The sequence below is a fragment of the Oratosquilla oratoria genome, chromosome 6 (genome assembly GCF_046742065.1).
Source record: "Oratosquilla oratoria isolate Oo_2021 chromosome 6, ASM4674206v1, whole genome shotgun sequence".
Taxonomy (NCBI): Eukaryota; Metazoa; Arthropoda; class Malacostraca; order Stomatopoda; family Squillidae; genus Oratosquilla; species Oratosquilla oratoria.
The window spans coordinates 923,630-951,470 of NC_134782.1; the positions used below are offsets into that span (position 1 = coordinate 923,630).

The 27,841-nt window shown below is 39.2% G+C and overlaps 1 protein-coding gene across 11 annotated transcripts in view; it reads left to right on the forward strand.

Moving 5' to 3' along the window:
* Positions 1–27,841, forward strand: part of Crag (DENN domain-containing protein Crag) — a 150,026-nt gene that overhangs the window by 16,494 nt on the left and 105,691 nt on the right. For all 11 annotated transcript variants that reach the window (XM_076186292.1, XM_076186296.1, XM_076186297.1 and 8 more), the window contains 11 exons: positions 17–146; positions 660–1,153; positions 9,408–9,533; positions 12,390–12,534; positions 14,066–14,241; positions 14,602–14,791; positions 19,175–19,316; positions 19,921–20,066; positions 22,735–22,857; positions 25,897–26,099; positions 26,248–26,368. In XM_076186292.1, the coding sequence (XP_076042407.1) occupies positions 17–146; positions 660–1,153; positions 9,408–9,533; positions 12,390–12,534; positions 14,066–14,241; positions 14,602–14,791; positions 19,175–19,316; positions 19,921–20,066; positions 22,735–22,857; positions 25,897–26,099; positions 26,248–26,368 (1,996 nt within the window). The remainder of the gene's footprint in view (positions 1–16; positions 147–659; positions 1,154–9,407; positions 9,534–12,389; positions 12,535–14,065; positions 14,242–14,601; positions 14,792–19,174; positions 19,317–19,920; positions 20,067–22,734; positions 22,858–25,896; positions 26,100–26,247; positions 26,369–27,841) is intronic.

The following is a 27,841-nucleotide window of genomic DNA, read 5'->3' on the forward strand; positions in this document are numbered from 1 at the left end:
TTTGGACATTTTTCAGACGTGCCTCAGAGACGGCACCATGCAACGAGTTGGTGGTGTCTGATATATGTGTGATTATGACCAACAAGGGAGAGAAAGCACCTCACTCTTACTGCATGATTGACAGGAACCTCAACAAGGGAACAGTGGTAAGTCTTATGTATTGATAAATGCTAATACCTTAACTCTTCATAAATAGGAAGTTGATTAGGTTTGAGTTTTTTTCATTGTGACATAAATGAGAGATATAATTAAGGTCATTGCAAATTAAGAATTAGAAATAAAGTATTCATTTCCTGCATAAAAAAAGCAGGGAAAAGTAGAGATTAATGAAAAAGTGAAGAAACAAATTTATAGTATGAAAGAAAGGAAAGAAAGAAAATTATATGGGAAGAACAAAAAACTTCTTTTAAATGTGGGAAGTGGACAAGTGTGAAAACATGAAGGGTACATTCATAGCAAAGGAAGAAAAATTTAGATATTAGGGAAGAAGATTAGAAATTATTATTAAGGTTGAATTGATGGAGCTAGATGTCATGATAATATATAAAAATAGAAGAGGGATGATATACACTTATATGTATAAAGACATACATAAGATTTTTGTACAATCCTTCAATTTAGTGTGATAGTATTACTAATATATTTCTTTTCTTTTGCAGGTGGGATCTGACATCTTTGTTTGTTACAAAAAGAGTATGAACCGTTCCGACTATGTTGCATACAAGGCTGGCATAATGGATCATTACCCACATAAAGAACATAAACATTTTCCCATCCCTAAAGACCTTGCTCTCTTCTGCCTACCCATGGGGGCCACTCTGGAATCGTGGCCCCCAAAGGCATCCAAACCCGATCCAGTGTTCTCAACCTTTGTGTTAACAGTGACTATGGACAGTAGTGTGAACTCAGAATCTGTGGAAAAAGTGTATGGTGCAGCAGTGACCTTTTATGAGAAATATCCTCATCACCATTTGACTGAAGAACAGAAAGATTTGTTAAAGCTAAATGAGCATTTTGGGAGGCACAATGTGATTCATACCAACAAGTGTATATGTTTTCTTTCTCATTGGCCCTTCTTCGACACCTTTGAGAAATTTCTTCGTTATATTCATCATATGACTCTCAGTGGACCTCACAGTGTACCATTAGAAAGGTTAGTAATATTTGATAAATTTTATGTATTTTTTTAACTATATTTTGTAGAAGCAATGCAGCAAGACACAACAACACATAGGGATAATATATATATATATATATATATATATATATATATATATATATATATATATATATATATATATATATATATATATATATATATACAGTAGAACCTCTACATACGAATTTAATTCGTTCCAGGACCTACTTCGTATGTTGAAATGGTCGTATGTTAAATCAAATATTCCCATAAGAATACACTGTAATTCGTTTAATTCGTCCCACAGCCCAAAAACCTATGATAACTCCTTAATAAATACTGTACTGCAGATAATTACACATAGCAATAAAACAAATGCATTACTGTATATAAGAGAGATATAAAAATTTTTTTTATAAGGAAATAATCAATAAAAAGGGGTTTTTATTGTCACTTTACCTTAGAGACAGGCGAATGGAGGTGTAGGCTTGGCGATGCAGGAGATGGTAGGTGTGGGTAGAGAGGTGGTGACTGAGATATGTATTGTAACTTAGGCTACTCTAACTTACACTAGGTGAACTTTAAACTAACTTACCTTATATATGCGAAACTTAAACGGCTTCGTATGTTGGAAATTACTTCGGGTGTAGAGTCAAATATTAGATTGAATTTCACGTTGTATGTTGGAAAATTCGTATGTTTAGGCAATTGTAAGTAGAGGTTCTACTGTATATATATATATGTATGTACGTATGTACCATGATTAATTAACCAAATTTTCCCTTGGGTTTCATTAAATGAATAATCTGTAGCCCCACGGTGGCTTGCAACAGTCCTCAGGCTCTTCCACAAATCATGGTGGGAATTCAATTCATTTGTTGCCTTGAGTTTCACTATGTGGAAAACCTGTAGCACCACAGTGACTGGTAATGGTCCTTGGAACTTCCCACAGACCCCTATGGGAAGAAACTCAGGATTGTTGTCTGTGTTGTATCAGTGTGAGACTGTGTCTGTCACCTGCTCAGAATGGTAGAGAGAGGAGAGCAGTTACTTGTTGTCAACTGCCCATATGTGAAAAAGGATAAGAAATTCAGTTTAAGTTGATAGATAGCTTGGGATCTGTCTAGAAGTTAATCGTCAGCCCCTCATGGCCATATGTGTGGGTTGACAGGTTTTGTATGTGGGCAGCTTTGCTGTCCATCTTGAAGGACCACCACATGTAGGTACCTATCATAGGTCCCTTTCTCTAGAAAGAAACTATTAACTTATGTCTGTGTTGTATAAGTGTGCGACTGTTTCCATGTCACTGGCTGAAAGTGGTAGAGGAAGGGGAGCAGTTCCCAGTTGTCAGCTCTATGTGTGAAGAAGTACAAGAAATACAGTTGAAATTGATAGATATTTTGGGTCCAGTCTGGAGATTGAGGGTTAGCCTCTCAACCCTTCCTGATGGAGTGGAGGGAATTGACAGGTTTTAAAAATGAGCTTTGCTGTTCATCTTATAGGACCATCACATGTAGGTACCTGAAAATGAGTGAGTGGGTGAGTCAAGTGGAGATGAGAAGGAAACGGGTACAGTTTGACAAATGGTAATGGAAATGAAGGTGGTAAGAAGAAGATAGGTTGAGTATTTCAGTTTTTTATATGATCGTGTCAAGGGGGGTGTCAGGAAAGTAACTGTAATGGGAGAGAATAACAATAGGGCTGTAGGAAAAGAGGAGATGCAAAAAGTATTGAAAGAAATGAAAGCTGTTAAGGAACGTGGATTAGATAGTTGTCACATGGAGTATCTAATAAAGGGAAGAGTAATTATAATGGAATGGCTAGTGAGATTGTTTAATGGTTGACCAAGGGAGGGAAATGTTCTAGTGGATTAAAGGAATGTATATTTAATTCCACTGTACAAGAGAAAATAGGACAAATATGAATGTAGTAGCTTTAGAGGGATCAATCTGCATAGTTGGTATTGCCTATGGAATAGTTGAGTGGAATAGGAAGAGAACAGAGGGAGTAATTTGGAAAGAGGAGTGTGGGGTATGTAGGTAGAACTTTTGTATGAAAGGAGATATGGAGGTTCAGTTTCAGTTTCAGTATCCCAATTATTTAAGTATGTAGATTGGTTAGACCCACGCTCCTGATTCAGGATATACTGCCTGAAATTCATGGAAGGAAAGAGACAGAAAGTTTCAATATACACAGGGGCCTTAGACAGGGATATATACTGTCACCTTTACTAACCTTGCACTGGAGAAAGCAGTTAGGCAGATTACCAACCATCGAGGTGGAGCTAAGTTATCCAATAGTCAGATAACCTACCTCGCTTATGCTGATGATGTGGATGTGGTGGCCGAGACTGGAGGAAATTTACGAGATCTTTACAGTATTCCAGAGAACAGTAGAACAGATAGGCCTAAAATGCAATGATCAGAAAATGGAAATTATGAAACTAAGTAGAAATGGCAATTATACACTAGGAAAAGAGCAAGTTGGATCACTAAGTGTGAAGAAAGTGGATAAGTTCAAGTACCTGGGATCCATTGTCAGTGAGAGAAATGAATTGGACATAGAAATAATTTAACAAATAGTTGTAGGAAACAGATGTTACCATGCCCTGGCATCTGTAATGAAGAGTTGGACCATCAGCAGAAGAACTAAGATGAGAACATTATAACATTGTAATAAAACCAACAGTCCTGTACGGATGTGAGACATGGACACTCACAAAAGAAAGGGAGAAGAGACTGGAACTTTTTTAAAACAATATCCTGAGAAGGATCCTCAACCCAGTATATGATGAAGAAGAAGGCAAATGGAGACTAAGACATAACAGGAAATTAGATATCTGACCGGACAACCGTACATTCAGGATGAAGTACAGGGAAGAAGAGCAAGGTGGGCTGGACACTGCATCCGAATGTAGGCAGACAGACAACCAAGGAAGGTGATAGAAGGAGGAGTAGAGGGCAGACAACTATTAGGGAGACCCAGGTACAGATGTATGGATGTAGTAAGGAAGGATGTGGAGAGGGTGGCACCAAGAGAGGACTGGAAAGAATTGGCAGAGGATAGAACCATCTGGAGAGGCATGGTGAAAGCGGTGAAGGGCCATTCGGCCTGACAACCAACAGAGTAAGTAAAGAGATATGGAAGAAGTTTTTGGCAAAAGGTAAAAATATTTTTTGGACTTCACAGATTTGGAAAAGGCATATGACAAGATTGACAAGAGAGATTATGGGATGTGTAGTGGATGTATGGGATAAGGGGAATTCTGTTGAGGGCAGTCAAAAGTTTTTATGTGAGTACTACAGTTAGCACGGACCGTTTTGCAAACTTTTAGAGTATGCATAATGGTCCATGTATTTGGGACCCATACAATATTTTGCTCACAAAAACCATACTGGAGAAAGTGACTAACTGGCAACCATCAGCTATCCACCCAGAGAGTCGCCATGTGAGATAAAGCCGGTCATTGTGTGACTCCTTCAGTGAGAGTATTTATTTTTTCGCATTGTCACCGAGTTTTTTTGTTTTTCACGGTGTTCACTGACTTTTGGGGTGTGCCCTGTCCTTTGCGTGATGCCTGGAAATTGCACAGCGTGTGATAACATTGTGAAAGTGATTGAACTACACAAAATGGGAAAGAATAATAAAGAAATAGCCAAGGCAACAGGTGTTACTGAGTGTATTGTGTCCTGACTCCTAACAAAGTGGCGTGTGAGTGAAGGGGGTTGATACCGTGCCCCTTCACAAACATGCCAAGGGCAAGGTCCTGAAGATTTCCTCAAAGTCATTAAGGCTTGTAAAACATCAGTTGGACTTTAACCCTTCTATAACTGCAAAGAAATTGAAGGAAAATAACCCTAAGCTTTTCGGTGATGTCTCCATCTGGACAATTCAGGAAAATATTCAGAAGCTGTTAAATTACTCCAAATTGAAAGCATGTGAAACAAAGGTGCCACTGTGTCCAATTTGTCAAGGATCATAAAGACTAGGACCTTGTTCAGTGGCATAAGGTCTTTTGGACCGATGAAGTGACCTTTTGTATAAGTGAGAGCAAGGGAATGAAGGTGTGGAACTCTTCTACCGCGTCAGCATGTGACCCGTACTTGATGGTGATGAGCGTTAAGCACCTGCCCTATCTTATGGTGTGGGGCTTCCTTGGCTATGGTGGTTGAGGGAACCTTGTAATACTCCCTAAGGGCCAGACTGTCAACTCTGAGTGCTATATTAACCTTCTGCAGGATAATTTAGGGGAATGTTTCACAAAAACTGGGTGTGAGATCCTTCATCAGGATAGCACCCCTTACCACACCTCAAGGGCAGCCAAAAAGTGGCTCAGTGATAGTGAGGTTGACTACATAGAGGATTGGCTTGCTCAGTCACCCAATATTTCCCCCATAGAAAACTTATGGGGCATTATGATGGCATGCCTACATCAGGAGGGAACATCTACAATTCCCAAACTTGAGATTACCATCCAGAAGGTGTGGGAGGAAATTCCTGCTTCCCACAGTCAAAATTTGGCCAATTCTGTCCCCAAAAGACTACAGCAGGTCATCAAGGCCAAGGGCTTCCCCATCAGGAAGTAACATTGATAGTGCAAGTGTCTAATTATTTTTTTTGTAATTCTTTGAATAATTTGATAGAAATTTTTTGTGTATATATCCAGAATATGCAATACAAAAAGAGTGGTTTGGGGTGAAGATACAACTACACTAGGTTAGTGTTAATTTCACCATGGTTGTGTGCTGGTCTTGCATTCGTTTAGTTGTGGTTTCAAATTCCACACTTCTCTCCAATTGCCAGCAGTGACTGTCACAGGGGGTCACTGTGTAAGTGAAGTGGCATTGCTGTGGATGTGTTGTGTTTTGCTGCATTGCTTCTGACCTGGGCAGTGGGCAGGAGACAGATAAGATAAAAGGGAAACAAGGGTGGTGGATGAAAGTGGGATGGGTGGGAATGGGCGTGTGCCTTGAATTGGTTACTTCCATTATAAATGGGATGATGATAATGATGTTCCCAAGACTGTCTGGCTGAGCAGTCCTGTCTCCCGAAGGAACACCATGGATGGAATGGGATTTTCCCATAAATCCTTTGTGTTGTTGGCATGTATAATGTACAGTGCAGTCTTCCATAATGAATAGTATGGAGTGAAGTGTTACATTTTGGACAATATCCACGATGCATTCATCCATCTGCCTCTGGTAAATTGAAGGTGCTGGATGATGGCCACACTGCAGTCTGGCCAGGTAGACTTTGTCCTTCCAGGGGAGAGAGGATTCAGAATGCTGGATGTCAGGGGATATGACATTTGGCAGTGTGTTGTCTTTCACTTTGTTCATGGAACTGTGAGCAATATAATTATGGATATGCTTCTGCAGGTGGTTTTGTGGTGGTTGTGGAAGAAGAGAAGAGAGTATTTATGTGTGATATAGGTATTTGAATGTTGTTTTCACGTCTCTTGGCATGTGTGTGTGTTCTGCCATGTGATGTAGTGGATGGGCTATGTTTGTGGAGACTGCAGAAAATGTTTGTGCCTCTTGTGTCAAGGTGATCCATGACTTTGAGAATTTTCATTTCATGGTGTAGATAGTCTGTAGGTGTTGTATTTGTGCAGCCTGTAATTATCTTTAGAGCCTTGTTCTGTATAGTTTGAAGGGTGTTATGGTATGTCTCAGGGAGGTTAGATGCCCATATAGGCCTCACATAATTCAGCTTGCTTTGAGCATATATATTGTTTGTATATTATAATGGTAGTTTCTTTGTTGTGTCCAAATGTTGTACCTGCAAGTGATTTGTGTTGAGTCTAGGTGTGCATTTTGTCTTTATGTTTGTGATGTGTTGTTTGAATGACATGGATGTATTTATGTTATATCAAGAATCTTGGTTAAATGTGTGTGTGGTATGAGGGTGTTGTTGATAAAGAGGCATGGCATGTATTTGTGTTCTACCATCCACATGGTGAGAAGTGTGGCTCTGTATTTGGTTGGGTCTGTTTTGAGTATATTTGTAGTGAACCAGGTGTTGAGTGTGTCAAGGTGTGGATGTAGTATTTCTGTGGCTCAGATGGGTTTTGACATGTTCATGTAATTGTTATGTATTTTGGGTGTAGGGTATGGGTATATCATGCATGTATAGATAGATTAAAGAATGTGGGGAATAAGATGGAGTCCTGAGGTACTCTGTTTCTAAAGTTTTAATGTGATAATTTGTCATTATATGGTATGAATCCCAGGGAACTGCTTTGGTTGCTCAGGGCAAGTGCCTTATAACACAGAAGAAACCCTTGGTATATAGATAGACCATTCCTATCCCAATAGTCCCAGCACATAGGGCAAAGGTGATGGCTTTGCCTCAGCTATGCACCTCCTGGCGTTTGCTCCACGCCATCTTGTTCAGCATGTATATAATGGATTTCAATATTTCAAAGTGCAGTGTGTTAATCGTAGGTTTACACAACCCAGATAACAGGTATAGCTAAGATAACATTTAGAGAAAACTGAGTGCAAGAGAAACTTGGGAATTCTAGTGAGTCCTGACCTAAAATCCAGGAAACACTGCATTAGCACCAGGAATAGAGCTGACAGAGCATTAAGTTTCATTGTCAGGATTGTTATGAATAAAAATGCTGAGGTAATTATCAAACTCTATCTGTCGTTAGACCCATCCTTGACTATGCAGTACAATTTTGGTCTCTGTTCTATAGAATGGATACCAATTTACTAGAATCAGTACAGAGGAGAATGACCAAAATGATACATGGGCTCAGAAATTTACCTTGCAAGGACATGGTCAAACACCTAAACATGCATGCTGGAAAGATGCATAATGCTGAGAGTGGTCAACAGATGGAATAGAGTTAGTAACCATGTAGTTGGTGCTGAAACTATCGGTTGTTTTAAGAAAACTTTATGTTTGGGGATGACAGATGGTAGTAGACATGGAACTGATTTGTGTGGGCCTTATGATCTCTTGCAGTCTCTTTAATTTTTATGTTCTTATATAGATGGGGGAATTGTAGGGGGATAAATGTCAAGGTTCTAGGCAAGGGATTGGAGCTAGTAAGTGAAAATGGAAGGAAGTGGGTGTTGAGTCAGTTGTCATTTGTGGGTGACACTACACTTGTAACAGAGTCAGAAAAGTAGTGGTGGGTTTTAAGAGGGTATATATGAGAAGGAAGCTGAAAGAAAGTGTGGGCCAAATAAAGGTGATGCAATATAAAGAGGGTGACAGGTATTGGGATGGAAGTGAGTTCTATGGACAAGAAACTGGAGGAATTGGAGAGCGTTAATCATTTAGGAACATGTGTAGCAAGAAATGGAGGAGTGGATGTGGAGGTGAAATATAGATTAAGGGATGCAAATAAATGTGTGGGGAGGAATGAAAAGGATCATGTAAAGTAGGTATCTTGGGATGAATACACAGAGAAAACTACAGGGCTGTGGTTATGCCCAAGACACTGTATAGAATAAAGACTTGGAATTTGAAAGAGACAGAAAAGAGGAGCCTTTGTGTTTTGGAGAAGAGCTTATTGCACATCAAAATGTTCATCTGTTTGAGATATTTCACCCACCAAGCTTTTGCAATGCTCTTGCATAATCTCACTGTTGTGCTGGTCAGGAACATTGGTCTGTAATTCAGTGGCAACTCTTTGCTTTCTTCTTTGTGTATTGCAACTACCTTTGCCCTCTTCCATTCATGAGGTTCTACTTCTTTTAGAGAATACACAGTCAGACTATGAATCTTGTCTGCTCCTTGAATCCTTGAAGTACCCAGTTTAATGTCCCATCAGGTCTTATGGATTTCTTTACATTCAACAATTCCAAAACTTTTAACACTTCCTTGACTTCAGCATTTGTATCCTCTAACTCATCATTTTTATATACATTTCCCTCCTCTGTAATAACATTTTCCTTGGTGAAAATGAATTGGAGACTTCCATTCATTGTTTCAGTCTTTGCTAATGTTTTTGTGAATTAGACCATGTTTGTGCCCCTTTGGGGCTTGTACCTAGCTGATTTTATTCTCTAGTGTAGCTTCTCTTGTCTCACAACCATTACTGAGGTGCAGAAGTGCTTGAATCTAAAAGTGGGGACAGTTGTATGTTGTTGGCAGTAATATGTAGCATTGCTCCATGATTCTCATTCAATTATCTGTTAATCTCAATTGTGATAATGAGACAGGATAGGTAAATGATTCAGTGAAACAGATGTAGTATATGAATGGTGTGAAATCATGATGATATTTAAAAATATTATCTCAATGTTTTCAGATATATATCTCATATGTTAGATGAAGTGCCATTCCCAACACCTAGAAAACCAAGAATATTGATTCAACTAGATGCCACAGAAAGAATATCATTGGCACAGCCAGAAGACTCTCCAATCAACCTCAGGTAAGTAAACAAACTCATGTAAATTTTTCCCAGAAGATTCCCTCTTATGCTGAAAAATAGTTAAAGGCAGACAGAAAAGAGAGAGAGAGAGAGAGGTGGGGGGGAAGAATGTGTTCAGAAGGGTGTCATCCATAACCTAGACAACAACACAGTATTTCATCCTTGTAACATAGGGGTTGATCCAGTGGCAGATGCCAGTTATTCGGGAGCCATGGGTGTCCTGCAGGAGAGACCTGGGGCAATGGATTAATTGATTTGAATGGATGTGAGAACAGAATTACATATATACATATACCAACAGCTTTTTCCCCTTACTAGGGAAGTAGCCAACGTCAAAGGCATAAATCCACACCCACCCATTTTATCCCCACATACTCCACTCCCATTCACAACCCCTCCCTCCTCTTTTCTTGGCTCCTCCTGGATGGCGGGTCATCCCTGCATCTCATCCACTGCCCTGGGTCAGAAGCAATGTATCAAGACACAGCACATCCACAGCAAGGCTGCTTCATTTAATTGGCAACCCCTGATCTCCATCCCTTCATGCAGAAAAAGAGAAGATGGGGAGAAATCCCTTTGGGCTGTGTCAAAATATCATTCACACATACTCCCTCACCCCCATCCCCCACCCACTCCCTTCCATGCATCACAGCATCATCCGTACACAACCATTCTCCATTCACCCCATCTTCTGTCTTCTCCCTTCCTTCCTCAACAGACATTCCCCTCTTTCCGAATGCCTCTTTTACCCTATCCATCCATCTCATCCTTGGTTGCCCCTTCATGTTCATTCCTTCCAACTCTACCCTCTACACCTCTTTTACTAATCTTTCTTTACTCATTCTTTCCATGTGTTCAAACCATCCCAATAATCTCATCAACCCTAACTCAAAACTCCCTTTCCACTCCCGCTCTCCTCCTCACCTCGTTTCTCACTCTATCCAGCCTAGTAACCCCTACCATACTTCTCAGGCATTTCATCTCAAACACATTTAAACTCTTCCTCTCTTATGTTCCATGTTTCTGCCCCATACAGTGCTGTTGGCACAATCATTCTTTCATACATTGCCTTCCTGTGTACCCTGTCATAAACAGATATATGGGATAAGGGGAAAGCTATTAAGAGCAGTTGATTTTTTACAAGAGTGGTAGTCTGTGTTAGAATTAGAAATGGAGAGAGTGAGTGGTTTGAGGTAAAGGTGGGACTTTGCCAGGGATGTGTTATGTCGCCTTGCCTGTTCAATTTATACATGGATGGGGTGGTGCAAGAGGTAAATGCAAGGGTAATGGGCCAGGGATTGGAGATGGTTAAAGAAAATGGAAAAAGATGGGAGATAAGCCAGTTGTTGTTTGCTGATGATGCTGTGGTTGTAGTAGGCTCAGAGGAAGGATTAACCTCTTCAATACAAGTCAAATTCTCTTGCACACCATCAGATGCCTAATGTACAAGGTATCATTCTACTCGCATTATAAATGTGAAGTCACTGCTGTATTACTTGTTCTTTTTCACTCTGAGTAATAATAAAGACAAAACATTATCAAACCAGTTCACAGAATTTGGGGGACACTCAGCTACAACCACAAAATAAATATAATCAAGACACCAATGATGGCAGCCTCATATACCCACCCACACCTCAGGACGCCTGTGCAGGTGTCATCATATCAAAGAGGTTAAAGAAGTTAGTGATGGAGTTTGAGAAGGTGTGCAAAAGAAGGAAGTGGAAGATAAATGTGGATAAAAGTAAGGTGATGAGATGTACAAGGGGAGAGGATGGGAACAAATTGAAAGTATTAAGGGAAAGAGACTGGAGGAAGTGGATTGCTTTAGATATTTGGGTGCAAATGCGGCGGGAAAGGGAGGAGTGGAGGTGGAGATAGAATATAGATTGAGAGAAGCAAGTAAATGCCATGGAGGACTAAAAAGTATAATGAAATGGACATTTGGGAGTGGATGCTAAGAAGAGATTGTATGAAAAAGTGATTGTGCACACTGTATGGGGAAGAAACATGGAACATAAGAGAGGAAGAGTTTAAATGTGTTTAAGATGAAATCCTGAGAAGTATGGTAGGGGTTACTGGGCTGGATAGAGTGAGAAACAAGGAGATGAGAAGGAGAGTGGGAGTGGAAAGGGAGTTTTGAGATAGGGTTGATGAAAGAGTATTGGGATGGTTTAGACACATGGAAAGAATGAGTAAAGAGAGATTAGTAAAAGAGGTGTAGAAGGCAGAGGTGGATGGAGTAAACATGAGGGGTGACCAAGGATGAGATGGATAGATAGGTTAAAAGGGGCATTGGGAAAGAGGGGAATGTTGAGGAAGGAAGGGAGAAGACAGAAGTTAGGGGTGAGTAGAGAATTGTTGTGTATGGATGATGCTCTGATGCATGGAAGGGGGTGGGTGGTGGATGGGGGGTGAGGGAGTATGTGTGACATATTTTGACAGCTCAAAGGAATCTCTCCCCATCTTCTCTTTTTCTGCATGAGGAGATGTGGGGAGGGGGTCACTGATTAAATGAAGCAACCTTGCTGTGGATATGCTGTGTCTTGATACATTGCTTCTGACCCAGGGCAGTGGGTGAGATGCAGGGATGACCCATCATCCAGGAGGAGCCAAGAAAAGAGGGAAGGAGGGGTGGTGAATGGGAGTGGAGTATGTGGGGATGAAATGGGTGGGAGTGGATTTTATGCCTTTGACTTTGGCTACCTCCCTTGTAAGGGGGGAAAACCTGTTTGTATATGTATGTATGTATTACTCAGATCAAACCCTCCCCAAATATGCAGGGCATTTGTTGTATAACTGAATTCCATTGATGTTTCTTGTAATTATATACATATGAAAATTTTCTTTTTGCAGCGGTGCAAAGTTCCGGCAACTGTTGATGAACCTGAAACCAGAGCAGTGCTTGCAAGTGCTCCTGTTTGCCTTAACTGAACAGAAGTTCCTTCTGCATTCCTTACGCCCAGATGTGCTTACTGCTGTGGCTGAAGCCATCACCATGGTGTGTATTTATTTTATATGTTTTAGGTATATATTTATTTATTCAACTTAAATGTTGTTACCCACAAAGCAAGGTGGCTAGGTATGGTAGACAAACATTTTCATTCCTATCACTCCTATCACACTCCTCTATCTGTGCTAGCACAACAGTCATCTATTCATATTAATTTTTCTTCAGTCTCACTCCCCTATTTACAACCAACAGAGAAAAGGTTGAGACCCAATGGAGAACCTAACTTCCCACCAAGTTCACCACCACCCAGATACAAGAGCACACAAATACCCTACCTCCATATGGTGGTGCAGTCCTTAGCCTTAGGGGCCAGATACCTGGTCTCCAGATTGAGCCCACAAACTCACTATTCTCTTTATCACTTCCCTCAACTATCACCCTCCTATCCTCTTTTTTTCTCTTTTTCACATAAGGAGGTCAGTACCTTTGGCCTTCCATTATTTCAAGCTGGAGACATAGGGACCAATCCAGGCCTATACACGTGCCCAACATGTTCAAAACCAATAAACTTCTCATACTCCAATAGAACACCTTCATACTGAAGCCAAAATTCTCCCCATAGACAGAGCTGGGCACATTACCACCGGACAGGTGCATTACTGTCAATGCATTACTATCAATGCGTTACCAATTTTAATACCCTTTAGAATGATTTTGATAAAAAAAAAAAATGAAATTGAGAAGTATTGACTTCTTATGAATATTCTCAATAAAATAATGCCTAAACTACAACATTAATATTCCCTATTCTGAAACATAAAATAACCAGAGCTTGGCACTTGTGTTACTGTGTTAGTAATGCACTGCCTGTCCAGGGGTAATGTGCTCAGCTCTGCCCAAAGAACATACATACATATACCAGTGGCTTTTTCTCCTTTACAAGGGGGACAATTATAGGTATACAGTTCCATACAAAAACCCTCAACCCTACTCACCCATTTCATTACATTACACAAGCACAACCAGTTGAATGTAATAAAAGAAAAGTACACCAACATTATATTACCTAAACACCTAGAACAACCTTCCACCTGCATCACATAACACTTCAATACAAAAATGCATGTATACTTAGATCACAAAACAAGAACTTCAAGACTGAGTGCCAAACACCCATATCCATCGAACCCATTGAGACAATGAGTGACTTTCAGCCTGTTGCTGGCTACCTGAGAGACATAGGTCTCCTGTAAGAGAGACCTGGGGCAAAGGATTGATTAATTGAGCCCATCTTAGCACCTCATGGATGAAAGGTCATTCCTGTTCTCTGCCAAAGGTCATTCCTGTTCTCTGCCACACTACTTATGTCAAAGGCAGTGCAGTGAGACACAACACTTCTACAGCAGGACCCAACAACTACATAATTTTTTTTACCTCCCTTATAAGGGGGAGAGCCTTTGGTATATGTATATGTATGTACATCATTTTATACATGTACAATAGAATTTCTTGAGACAGTATCCAACTACTAGTAAATTAAGAAAAAAAAATCTTAGTTTTATGCTTTCATTTCTTTCAGCTCATCTTCCCGTTCCACTGGCAGTGCCCCTACATACCACTGTGTCCTCTGGGATTATCAGATTTCCTCAATGCTCCTATACCTTTTCTCTTGGGTTTGGATTCCCGATTCTTTGATTTGTATGACCCTCCTACTGATGTTATATGCATTGATTTGGACACTGGTGCTATTTATATGTGAGTATAATTTTGAAAGTGGAGTACATATTGTTTAGATATTCAGGTAGGAGGTATGATTATTGTACAAGATGATGGTACTTTAATTATAGAATATGTGAATAATGACATATGAAGTAAAATGTTTTGCTATTATGAATTTTTCCTACTTTGCAAATATGTTTGGTTTAGAGCCAAGTATATAATGTTTCAATAAAAGAGAATTTAAGATATTGAGCTTTAATGATATTACAATTTGAGTTGTAAGTAAATGTGCTGAAGGTTGTGAGAATTTAACTAAGTTATGTATCCTGATTTTTTTTTTTTTTTCTCACTTGATATAAAAATAATTATTGCACAATTAATTCTAAACCATAACAGACCAGAAGAAAAGAAGTACCTCACCACCAAATTGCTGCCAAAGAGAGCGGCTAGAGTTTTAAGGAATTCTCTGCAAAGCTTATGTGAGAAGATCCATCATTTTGAAATTTCACGCAAGAAGAATGAGGCTAAGTCTAAAGGCCAAGGAGATGCTAGTATAGACTATGATTTTAAACTAAAGAAAAGAGAGGTAAATAATTCAACATTTGATATACTTGACATATATAAATTATTTTCCAAGAAGATAATAAAGGATTTGTCCATTTTTTGTAATCTTGATTGTAGTATACACATGGAAATAGTAATATCTTACTCATTTTTCATTTGTTACTATTCATTAGCATATATTGGTGAAACAGTGGGCAAATTTTTATATGAATATTTGGCTCATCTTTTTTCTACCAAGGTTTAATTCAGATATTTACAGTTTGAGAAATTAAAAAGTGTAATGAAAAATAGACATATGGGAATGGATGCTAAGAGGAGAATGTATTTACCTAGTTGTATTTTGCGGGAAAAGAGCTATGCTTGTAGCAACCCACTACTGTGTCTTTCTGCATCCTGTTTTTTCTTAAAGTCATGTATAGTTTTAGCACTCACTGTTTCCTCATTCAGTTTGGTCCAGATATCTATCACTCTGTGTGGAAACCTATTCTTTTTCAGATCTATTCTGTAACTATCCTTAAGTTTCTTCTCATGTCCTCTTGTATTTCTTCTGTCCCATTTTAGTAGGTCATCCCTATCAAGAATTTCCATCCCTTTCATAATTCTGTAGATGGTTAGCAAATCACCTCTTTCTCTTCTTTGTTCCAGGGTTGGTCAATTTAGTTTATCCAGTGTTTGTTCATATGTCAAATTGCAAAGTGTTGGTGCCATCTTTGTCACTGCTCTTTGAATTCTTTCTAATTTTTTTTTTTTTTTTTTACTAGGTGTCCATAGTGATGCTGTGTATTCCAATTTTGGTCTTATCAGTGTAACTAGTATTTTCTTTACATTTTATATCATACAACTCTGATTATTTTGTCGTTAATTCTATGTAAGTTTGTCATTTCTTTGTGCAAAGCTCTATAGTCTATTTTTAAATAAATAAATTTTTCCATCAAATCATTGATGTCTCGATTCCTTAGTACACTGCTCATCCAAGTTTCTCTTTCTGTATCCATAACTTTTCCTGTTGCTCCCCTTTCCCCTTTAAAGCCTCAAAAAACATTGCTTTCCCACCTTTGAGTTGTCTTCGGAGTAACGCTTATACACATTCTCTTTGGTATCACCCCCAGTGGTGATTCCACTCTACTCATATCTCTCTTTGTTGTTTCATTAATTCTTTTATCTTCTTTACTTTCCTCCATTTCGTGCTAAACTATACTTTCCCAAAACTGATTAAATGATTAAATGGAGCAGCCTTGCTGTGGATGTGTTGTGTCGTGCTGCATTGATTCTGATCCAGGGCAATGAGCGAGATGCAGGGATGACCCATTATCAAGGAGGAGCCAAGATGATAAGGGAAGGAGGGAGGGAGGGGTGAAAAATGGGAGTGGAATTATGCCTTTTGACTTTGACTACCTCCCTTGTAAGGAAAAAAAATTGGTGTATGTATGTATTTATAGTTTATGATATCTGATCTAATTAGGAGTTCTAATTAAGACCATATTTTGTAAGAAATGAAACAGCAGCAGAAATTAGTGTGTGTGTGTGTGTGTGTATGCATATTATATGTATAATTAGGTAGTTTAAATATTTAGGATCACTTTAGCAGGGAATAGAGAAGTTAGGGTAGAGATAAATTAAAGGGTAAGGGAAGCAAGTAAATGTCTTGGGGGTGGTGAAAAGTGTCTTGAGAAATAGGTATCTGGTGATGAATGCAAAGAGAAGACTGTATAAAAGAGTGGTAATTCTTGCAACATTGTATGGGCCAGAGGATTGGAGTTCAAGGGAGAAAGGAGGAATTTAAATGTGCTTGAGGTTAAGTGTTTGAAAAGTATGATGGGGTTATAAAGATGGATAGACTGAAGTGGTAAGGCAGCTGAGGTGGAAAGGGGAGCTGGCAGATAGGCTTCATCAAAGAATACTGGGATGGTTTGGGTATATGGAAAAAAATTAGTGAAAAAAAGAAAAAAAAAATATGGAAAGCAGAGATAAATGGAGTGGGTAAGACTTAGAACAGGAGGGATAGATGTAGTGAAGGGGTCCTTGGGTAAGAGGAATGTCCCTTTCTTGTATTGTGTCTAGAAGTCTTCAGTAAAACAGATATAATTTGTGGTACATGATATGCCCTGTCTAAAACCAAATTATCTTGGACTTAAGATCTTGTTTTCCTCCAGATGTTTTATCCAGCTATTTTTTATAACTTTTTCACAAATTTTAGCTACCATGCTTGTGAGGGAAACCAGTCTGTAATTTGTTGGGTCTTCCTTATTTCCTCCTTAATAAATTTGTACAATATCAGCATTTTTCCAGTCGTCTGGTATTTTTCCTTCTTTGAGTGAGCTACTCATTATGTTATATATTTTGTCTGTTAGTTCTTTATATTCTTTTAACCACTTCCATATGGTGACGCCTATGTAGGCATCATGAGGAGCAAATGGGTACGCGATGATGCCGACGTCTTGATTATATTTATTGTAGTCGTACCTACGTAACCTCCATTCTCTCTAAACTGGCTTCATCATATTTACTATGGTTATCAAAATTCACGGGTGAAAGAGAACGAACGATTGAGCACTGACTTTATTTTTTATAATGCGATTATTATGACGCAACATCGCATGTCGGGCAGCTACTGCTGCCAGACGTGCGATGCGCCCCGGAGTAAAGAGGTTAATATTGAATTTGCTATTCCATCTGGGCTGTGCGATTTCCTGACATCAAGGTTCATTATTTGATACATTATTTCTTTCCATGTTACTCTTATTTCCCACATGGGGGTTCATTTCTCTCCCTTCATCCCGATGTTGCATTTTTTCTCCAGTGAAAACCGACTTGAAGTGTTTGCTCATGACTTCTGCCACTTCTGTATCTGTGTATTCTATATTCCCTTGGTGTAGTTTTACTATTTCCTGTTTATTTTTTAGTTTACCATATACATATAGAATAATTTTGGCTGATCCTTCATTTTCTTTCTCGTAGATTCTTTTTTATTTCCTGCATATTTTTACATATTCATTCCTTTGATTGATATACATTTGCCACTTTGTAGGTTTTTTGTCTTTTCTCCATCTTTTCCAAACTTTATCTCTTCTGTCTTTCACTTTGCTGCACCTTTTATTAAACCAGCACTTAATATACACCTTTTCCTATTTTTGCTTTGTAACATATTTATCCATTCCTTTGTAGATTTTCATAAGAATCATCCATTTTTCTTCCACTTGTGTTTCTTCCTTGTAGAATTTTTCCCAGTTCACTATCTTCAACTCTTATTGAGATCATCTCTACCCTATTCTCTCCATATGTAACTTTAGTCACATTTAAGTATTTTTTAACCAGGAACATGACTCCTTCACCTTGTTTCTCCTCCCTATATCTAAGCCAATGATTATATAATCCATGATTAATACTGGTACTAGTGGACCACTTAATTTTGTCTCCACAATTCACATTATGACTGTTTTTGCTTCTGACAGGTAATCGTTTAGTTCATTCAATCCTGAGATTAATCCATTTATGTTGGTATAAGTCAATTTTAATTTTCTGTTCCCTCCATCTCATTCTCTGAACCTTTCATTTTTTTTATATCATATTTCCAGTCTTATATCTAACACTCTCAGTGTTCATGTCATTGAAGGTTATAAGTTGCATTGATAGAAGAAATCTGATTAAAGATAGGAGGGCTTTAAGAGGTCATGGAAGTAAATTAAGAAAGCCCATAAGTCAAAAGGATGTGAAGAAATACATTTTTCCATATAGATGTATAAATATGTGGAATAACTCAGAAATTGATATAGCCCAAGTTCAAATGATACATGAGTTCAAATCTAAATATGATAATTTGAAATGAAAGATATAGATCAAATTGAAACCATACATGAATTTAAGTCTAGGTATGTTAGAAAATTAGAGAATAGGAGACAGGACCAAACGAGCATTGTTCCTTTCCTGTATACTACAGTTAGGTAAATACACCCAACTCCTGGCCCACAAGAATTGGAATGCTGGCTTGCAGTGCAGCAATACTGAAATTAAGCCCTGGCCAGAATTCAAATTTTCACACTTGGAAAGCTGATGATTGGTGATTGTTTGGAAAGCTGATAATTGGTGATTGTTCTCCTCTTCCTACAACTTTCAGCTGGTGAAATAGAAACAGTCCCACACTTATACAACACAAACAATTGCCCAAAGTTTCTTACCAGAGAGATCTGTGGGAGGACCCAAGGAATGTTGCCACCCACAAAGGGGCTGTGGGCTTCCCACTTAATGAAACACAAGGCAAAAAATAATTAAATCAATAAGAACATATTTTTTGTTTAAATTGAATGAATTGTAAGAGAGGTATTTCCTCAGGTTATCATTATTCATGTGAAAATATAAGCTGTAGTAAATAAACAGACATGTATACATATTATTTTTTTCCTTACAGCATTTGTTGGATGCAGAAATCCAAGAGACTTTCTTGCGATTTACAGCTACAACATTGAAAGGTTACAACAACTATCTGTTACCCATAGTCAAAGCCCCAGGTGTGGGGGCATATGATACAGCATCTCTCTTTGATGTTGATGGTAGGTAGAGAGCACTCTCAGTAATGTTAATAAAAAGATATTTGTTATGCTTTTAAGCTCCATTTCTTAGTATTTTAAACCCATTAGATGGTCATTATCCTGTTTACACACATATACCAAAGGCTTTTTCCCCAGTAAAGCAGATATTAGTTTACTAGTTTTAGCCAGTCAAGATGACCTTGGTTTGAATAAATTTTTTATTAGTAAGACCCTAATCTTTGATTGAGTTATATTGCTTCCTGATTACCATAGAATTAATGAAATGCATAATGTTATGCAAATTAAAGAAAATAGATTGAGAATCCAGCACAGTGCTTTACAGTATTAGGAAGTAAAGGTTTTTAAAACGACAGTCAGTAATATTCATTTTATTACATTAATTTTATTCCAAGTTCTGGTTTCCTTTGATATAATAATAATAAAAAAAGGCACAGGATGACAGTAAGAGACTTGATATTTTAATTTTTTCCCCAATTACACCTATATTGGGTTACAGTAGATAACCACATATTTTTATTCAGCCTCTTAAAATTTTGTGATCAGACTTTTTTTTTTTTTTTTTTTTTTTCTCTTGAAGTGACATATTTTTTCTCTCTTTTTTCAGCTTTCCTTAAGTCAAGAGACAAAACTTACCAGAAATTCTATACTATGATGATGAACACACAAATGTTTAGCAAGTTCATTGAAGAACGCTCCTTCGTGTCAGATAAGGATGTTTCTTTGGCATTCTTTGATGACTGTGCAGAGAAGGCAAGAAGATATTCTTGAGTTGTGTGGATTTGTCGTTTCCATACAAAAAATTAGACTTCCTCACAAAATATTTTTGATCATTCAATCACAATCTGTTTGAATTTATTGAATGTGTTCTCTCTCTCTTCTTTCTCTCCTCTCTTTTCTCTCTCTCCTCTCTTTTCTCTCTCTCCTCTCTCTTCTCTCTCCTCTCCTGTCTCTCTCTCTCTCTCTCTCTTGTCTCCTGTCTCTCTCTATTCTCACCTCTCTTTCTGTCTCTCTCTATTCTCACTGTCTCTCTCTATTCTCACTGTCTCTCTCTATTCTCACTGTCTCTCTCTATTCTCTCTCTCTCTCTCTCTCTCTCTCTCTCTCTCTCTCTCTCTTTCTCTCTCTTTCTTTCTTTCGTCCAGGGATTTAACAAGAAATCACCACCAGAAAGAACCATTGTGGTAGCAATAAACATGAACAAGACAGATAAAGTCCCCAGACACATATAAAAAAAGATCATAGACAGACATCCACAACAGTAACAAGAAATGGCAAACAAACTTGTTGGCTGGCAGACTGGAGAGCAACTCAAAACAACAACAAAAGTCTGAGACCAAAAGACCATACAATGGAGTCCCTCAAAGTAATACTTTCACCTGCATTATTCATCCTTTTTACAATTGAAGATCCTCATACTACTATACCACACACTAACAATCCCCATACAACCACACAATATCTCTTTTCTAAGTGACTTATGGTTCCTACCAGAGCCAGTTACCTGGAGGTCACAGATCATCTGCAGGAGAGACTAGGGCAACAGATTAATTTAAAATTGATCTCCCCATACCAAATCCAGAGCATAACACCGAAGTGCTCACCTGTGCAGACAACCTAACAATAACCTAGTGTGGCAATTACAAAATAGCTGCTAAGAACACCTAGACTTACTTAGACAAAGAAGAACAATGGCTTAGAAAAAGTAGAATGAAGGCCTCACCTCAGAAATCATCAGTAACATTGCATATCTCTGACAGTTATGAGAAACCATTCAATAGTAAAATTCTATTCTATATACCATCTTTATACCAAGGGCTTTTTCCCCCTTACAAGGGAGGTAGCCAAGTCAAAAGGCACATACCCACTCCCACCCATTTCACTCCCATCCACCACCCTTTCTTTTCTCTCATCTTAGCTCCTCAAGGATGACAAGTCATCCCTGTATTCTGCCTATTGCCCTGGGTCAGAAGCAATGCAGCAAGATACAGTACATCCACAACAAAGTACTTCATTTAATTGGCAACCCCCCTCCCCTCTTTGTCCTCTCATGCAGAAAAAGAAAAAACAGAAAAATCCCTTCGGGATGTGTCTAAATATCATTCACACAAAACACTCCCTAACCCCCCCATCTCCTGCCCGCTCCCTTCTTTGCATCACAGTATCCTCTATACACAGCCATGCTCCACTCACCTCTGTCTCCTGCCTTATCACTTCCTTGCTAAACAGACATTCCCCTCTTGCTTAAAGCCCTTTTCACCCCTTCTATCCATCTCATCCTTGGTCCTCCCCTCAAGTTCACTCCATCCACCTCTGGCACATTTGAGAGGAAAGAGGGGAGGAGGGGGGCAAGGCAACTGACCAAGGTGAGGAGGAAATGGGGAAGGGCCATGTGGGGGGGGAGGTTAAGAGAGGGAGGCTTTGCTTGTGTTTTCAAGGGATGAGAGAGGACAAGGTCACTCTTCTCAGTCACCTCTTCATCTGTCTTGCACTTTTATGCTTGACACTTCTTGTGCTTTGTCATTTTTCACTGCTATATCACTTTGACATTTTTCAATTTTCACTGATTTTTTGGACACTGTTTAATACACCAAGTGAGGCCAAGATAAGGCTTCCATCCACCTACAGAAGGGATGATGACTACTTTTACTCACACTGGCCCTCTGACCACACGGTGGGCCTCCATGACCCAGGGTTGGGGGCTGGCTCACCGACCAGTTTTTACGACCTTCCACCCAACACTGTGATTCTTTTCACAATACAATTTTGGCCCTGGCAATTCCCAGCACTGCCACATGGTATTATTGATTTGTACTCTATTTAGACTTTATGAACGCTTGATCACTGCAACATTGTAAAAAAGTCAGTGGTATAGTCATCGTTCGTTTGACCATCTTTCCACTGGTTCACAGCACTTTCTCCACTTCAAAAACACTATCAGAGTAGGAGCTCTGTCAGATATGTCTACACCCCTTGACAAACACATAAGCCATATAAACACAGCCAGCTGGAAAATGCACTTTTTTTTTTTTAATTAGGGAGGAATGTGCAACTTCACTTTTTTCTCCCATCTTTTTGTCCCATAAACTTTACTTTCTTCCAGAACCATGTCTTCATTTTCACGTTCTCTCTTTCCCTCTCTCCCCTCCCCCCCTCTCTCTCTCTCTTTCTCTCTATCTCTCTCTCTCTCTCTCTCTCCAAATTTTTTTTTTTCACCTGTATTTTAATATTGATGTTTGTTTATGATTATGATATAGAGGTATAAAGAAATGGAAGTAGAGGAGTCATGTTCATAAATTTAACATTCTTTATATTTGAACATATTCATCTTCATTAGCAAACAAACATTTCTGTGAAAAGGTATTTCAATTTAAATCTTCAGTTACACCTATTTTTTGTTAATGTCTTTTTTTTCCTCTAGGTTTTGGAGGATGACAGCAGTATACGTCTCCTGGAACTAGAATGTGCACAGAGTGAACACACGTCCTTTCTCCTACCACCTGAACCCTCTGGCCTGCCTGCTGGACTCACCTTCACATATAATGTAAGGCATTATAACCAGTGTTCAAGTTATACTTTGAAATAAGAGTAGTTGATGTTGGGGTGGGGAGTTTGTTGGATGTTTTATTAGAAAGGAAAGTAACAAAGTAATTGTAAGAGTAATCCCCTACCCCCCCCTCTCTCTCTCTCTCTCTCTCTATCTCTCTCTCTCTCTCTCTCTCTCTCTCTCTCTCTCTCTCTCTCTCTCTCTCTCTCTCTCTCTCTCTCTCTCTCTCTCTCTCTTTTGTTCTCCCTTGTTCTTTTTTTCATGTGGTAGTACCCTATCTTGGGTGTTGGCTGCATGTTATTGTGGGGTTAAAAGCTGCTAAGTAGCATGCAGCTGATACTTTAGGGTCTATATGGGGCACCCCTACAGACTAGAGCTACACATCATTTTGTCTGTGGTAGAGGAAATCTGTATTCACAGAGAAATGATGATACTTTATTATACTGCAACTGTCCCTCATTATGTTATCCCCTCACTCTTGTTACTGTCCTGTACCATTTCTCTGAATATTAATTTTCTCATTTTGCTGAACCCTGTGGTGGGGGAAAAGAATACTGCCACCAAGTCTTTCCACTTGAGTCATATGAGGCAACAAAAATGGGACGGGGATAGGACTAGGTATCCTTCTCCCTGTAGCCCCAAAGGGAACATTACTAAAAAAAGTAAAGGCATAAGAGGGTCTGGGAGGAGTTTTCCAACTAGCACCCCAAGGTTTGGGTCTTTTAATGTGCATGGATGTGGTACAGATGAGAGTAAAAGGGAAGAGATAGAAGGAATGTTTATGAGAAGAAAGATGGATGTGTTGGCATTGACTGAAACTAAGTTGAAAGGGAGTGTAGTTGGGATGATCTCAAGAGTGAAGAGAGGATGAGGGAGAGAAGGGGTGGCTACACAAGTAAGTATTCACCTAGTATTTACCTAGTTGTATTATACGAGAAGGAAGCTGTGCTCATAGTGACCTGTCTTTGTATCTTTCAGCATCTAGTTTGTTCTTAAATTCTTAAATAGTATTTTCACACACTGTTGCCTCATCTAATTTATTCCAGATATCCACCACCCTGTGTGGGAAGCTATTCTTTTTCAGATCTCTTCTATAACTATCCTTTTTGAGTTTCTTTTTATGTCCTCTTGTTTTTCTCATCCCACTTTAGTGACAGAGTTTGAGAAGGTGTGTGAAAGAAGGAAGCTGAAGATAAATGTGGGCAAAAGTAAGGTGATGAGATGTACAAGGGGAGAGAGTGACAGCAGGCTGGAAGTGAGCATTAAGGGTGAGAGACTGGAGGAAGTGGATAGTTTTTAGATACTTGGGTGTGAATGTGGCAGGAAAGGGAGGAGTGGGGGTGGAGGTAGAATGTAGATTGAGAGAAGTGAGTAAATGCCTTGGTGGATTAAAAAGTGTAATGAGAAATAGACATCTGGGAATGTATGCTAAGAGGAGGTTATATGAAGGAGTGATTGTGCCAACAGCACTGTACGGGGCAGAAACATGGAACATAAGAGAGGAAGAGAGGAGTTTGAATGTGTTTGAGATGAAATGTCTGAGAATTATGATAGGGGTTACTAGGCTAGATAGAGTAAGAAACGAGGATGTGAGGAGGAGAACAGGGGTGGAAAGGGAGCTGGGAGATATGGTTGATGAAAGAGTATTAGGAAGGTTTGGACACATGGAAAGAATGAGTGAAGAAAGATTAGTAAAAGAAGTGTGGAAGGCAGAGGTGGAAGGAGTGCATATGAGGGGGCATCCTAGGATGAGGTGGATGGATGGGGTGAAAGGGGCATTACAAAAGAGAGGAATGTCTGTTGAGGAAAGACGGGAGAGGACAGAAGATAGGGGTGAATGGAGAAGGGTTGTGTACGGATGATGCTGTGATGCATGAGGGGGAGTGGGTGGGGGATGGGGGGTGAGGAAGTATGTATGAGAACAAATTTGATGCAACCCAAAGGGATTTCTCCCTGTCTTCTCCTTTTCTGCATGAGGGAATTTATGAAGCAGCCTTGCTGTGGATGTGCTGTGTCTTGCGACACTGCTTCTGACCCAGGGCAGTGGACAGGATGCAGGGATGACCCGTCATCCAGGAGGTGCCAAGATAAGAGGGAGGGTAGAGGGGAGTGGAATATGTAGGGAATGGAATGGGTGGGAGTGGTTTCTATTCCTTTTTCTTTTTGGCTACCCCCCCCCCCATGTAAGGGGGAAAAAGCAGTTGGTATATGTATGCATGTATGTCAATGTCTTTAATGAGATTCGGTGACCATACAGAAACTGCATATTCCAAATGTGGATGAACTAATGATTTATATAGCTTGTTAATGAAAGATGGACTTTTGAAGTCAAAAGATCATGCAATCAATCCTAGAATCTTATTTGCTTTCTTAGAGGCTGAAATACACTGCTTAGATGATTTGAGATTGTTACTGATAATTATGCTGGGATCCTTTTCACTCTCCACTTTTATTAATGAATTTCCAAATAACTTGTAATCGTACTTACTGTTATTGTTACCTATGTGCATAACCGTGCATTTACTTGTGTTAAATTTCATTAGCCACTTTTCAGACCATTGGTGTAGTTTATTTAAATCTTTATGAATAATTGGTTTAAGTGATTATTTGCCATTCTGCAGTTTTGTATCATGAGCAAATTTGGAGACAATAGATTTTAGTCTGTGGTCTGTATCGTTTATGTATACTACGAATAGAAGTGGCCCAAAAACGGAACCCTGAGGAACTCTGCTCATAAAATTTTTCCATCTAGAAGTTTTGCCATTTTGAACAACTCTGTTTTTGATCATTGCATTGTGTTTGACTGGAGAAGTGTGGTGCAGGAGAGAGATGACCCTTCATTGAGGTTGTAAGTCAGAAGGGGCAATGCATGGATTTGGATGGGTGTGGGGTGAGTATGTGCTTTGACTCTACCACCCCTGTATAATGAGGAAAGGGTTGTTTGGTATGTACATTTGCATAGCAGTATGAACTTTTGTATTAGGGTTTGTAATCATAGATTTTTATTTTTATCTTTCTCATCTTATTATTTTTCAGGGTTTTCCAGACTTGAAAAGAGAGCTTTACCCCATGAGGGAACCCAAACCCATTCTTCCAGCCTTGAAGAATCCATCTACAACACCAGGTTCCCCCCTAGTTCGGAGAACAAAACACGAGATCAAGTCTGCCCAGAAGCAGGCAACCCGTTATGCTCAAACACCCATTCTATGGGCCAAATGTTTGCTGGCTACATGCTACAGGTAAGCAGCTCATTACTGTGATTATTAGCTATCTAAACAAACAAGGAGGATAAGTGTGATGGGTAGTAATAGGAGAAATGGTATGTATTCTGTTGAGTATGTCTATATTTTTCCTTTAAGGTATGATAATTTTCTTACTTTTTTCCAGCCTGTGGTTTACCCATCTGCCGTCCTTTGCCTTAACACAATCTCACAAGTCACGGGTTTTACAACTGGCTTATAAGATTCTCACCAACATGCAAAAGCTCAGTCTCACCCAGTATGATGAGGTAAGACCATGTTCTTTAGTCTTAGCCTTTTGAGAGTAGGATGGGGCATAACTCTTCTTATGATGGGGTGTTAGGTTCTTGTTCCTTATATAAAGGAGGAGCTAATTGCTGCCTGACCACCTTGGATTTAATTTTGTTTTATCCAGGAAGTGTTCAGATCAGTAGGAAAATGAATAGGTTTTAGATGTATGTGGGATGGGTGTTTGGTGGTTGCATGCTTTGTATCATGATAATTTCTACATTGAGAACAGGGCTGGTAAGGGAGTTGGGAGATAGGGTGGATGAAAGAGTATTGGGATGGTTTGGACACATGGAAAGAATGAGTGAAGAAAGACTAGCAAAAGAAGTACAGAATGCAGATGTGGAGAGAGTGAACATGAGGGGGCGACCTAGGATGAGATGGATGGATGGGGTGAAAGGGGCTTTGGGGAAGAGGAGAATGTCTCTTGAGGAAGGATGGGGAGGACAGAAGATAGGGGTGAATGGAAAATGGTTGTATATGGATGATGTTGTGATGCATGAAGTGAAATGGGTGGGGGGATGGGGATTGAGATAGTATGTGTGAGAAAAATTTGATGCAGCCCGAAGGGATTTCTCCCCGTCTTCTCCTTTTATGCATGGGGGGACGAAGAGTGGGTCACTGATTTAATGAAGCAGCCTTACTGTGGATGTTCTGTGTCTTGCAACACTGCCTCTGACCTAGGGCAGTGGACAAGATACAGGGATGACCCGTCATCCAGAAAGTGCCAAGATGAGAGGGAGGGTAGAGGGTGGAGGGGAGTGGAGTGTATTCAGGGATGGAATGGGTGGGAGTGGTTTCTATGCCTTTGTTTTTGGCTACCTCCCTTGTAAGGGGGGAAAACTCTTTGGTATATGTATGTATGCATATACCACTGTACATTTTTTCTATCCACCGTATCTCTAATCCAATTTGCCTTTCTTTGATTACTTCAATGATTGTGTCTTGCATTTTCCTGCATCTGTTGTTGTACTATTTCTTTAAAGGTAATTTATTCATTTTCTCTGTTTTCACTCCATTTCTTAATCTTTTGCATACTTTCCTCACCTAAGTTTTCTTCGATTTTCTTCAGTTATTTCTTTGATTTTGATTTTTACTTTTTTAGTTTCTCACTATTGGTAGTATCATTAATCTTAATTTTTTCATTTTCACATTTAACTTCTATTATACAATTTTTCATTATCTTGAGTTTGTTCCTAAGTTCGGAGTTTGATTTCTTCAGATCTGATATTTTGTTGTTAGCTTGGGCTAAACATTCCATTAGTTCTACAAACTCCTTCCTTAATTCAGTGAATTCATTCTCCCACCAATTTTCTGTTGTTACTCATTTCCCTTTCCACAGGGGACATTCATAAAAAAATAAAGGCATAAGAGGGTCTAGGAGTTTTCCAACCAGTACCCTAAGGTGAGGGTCTTTTAATGTGTGTGGATATAATACAGATGAGAGTAAAAGG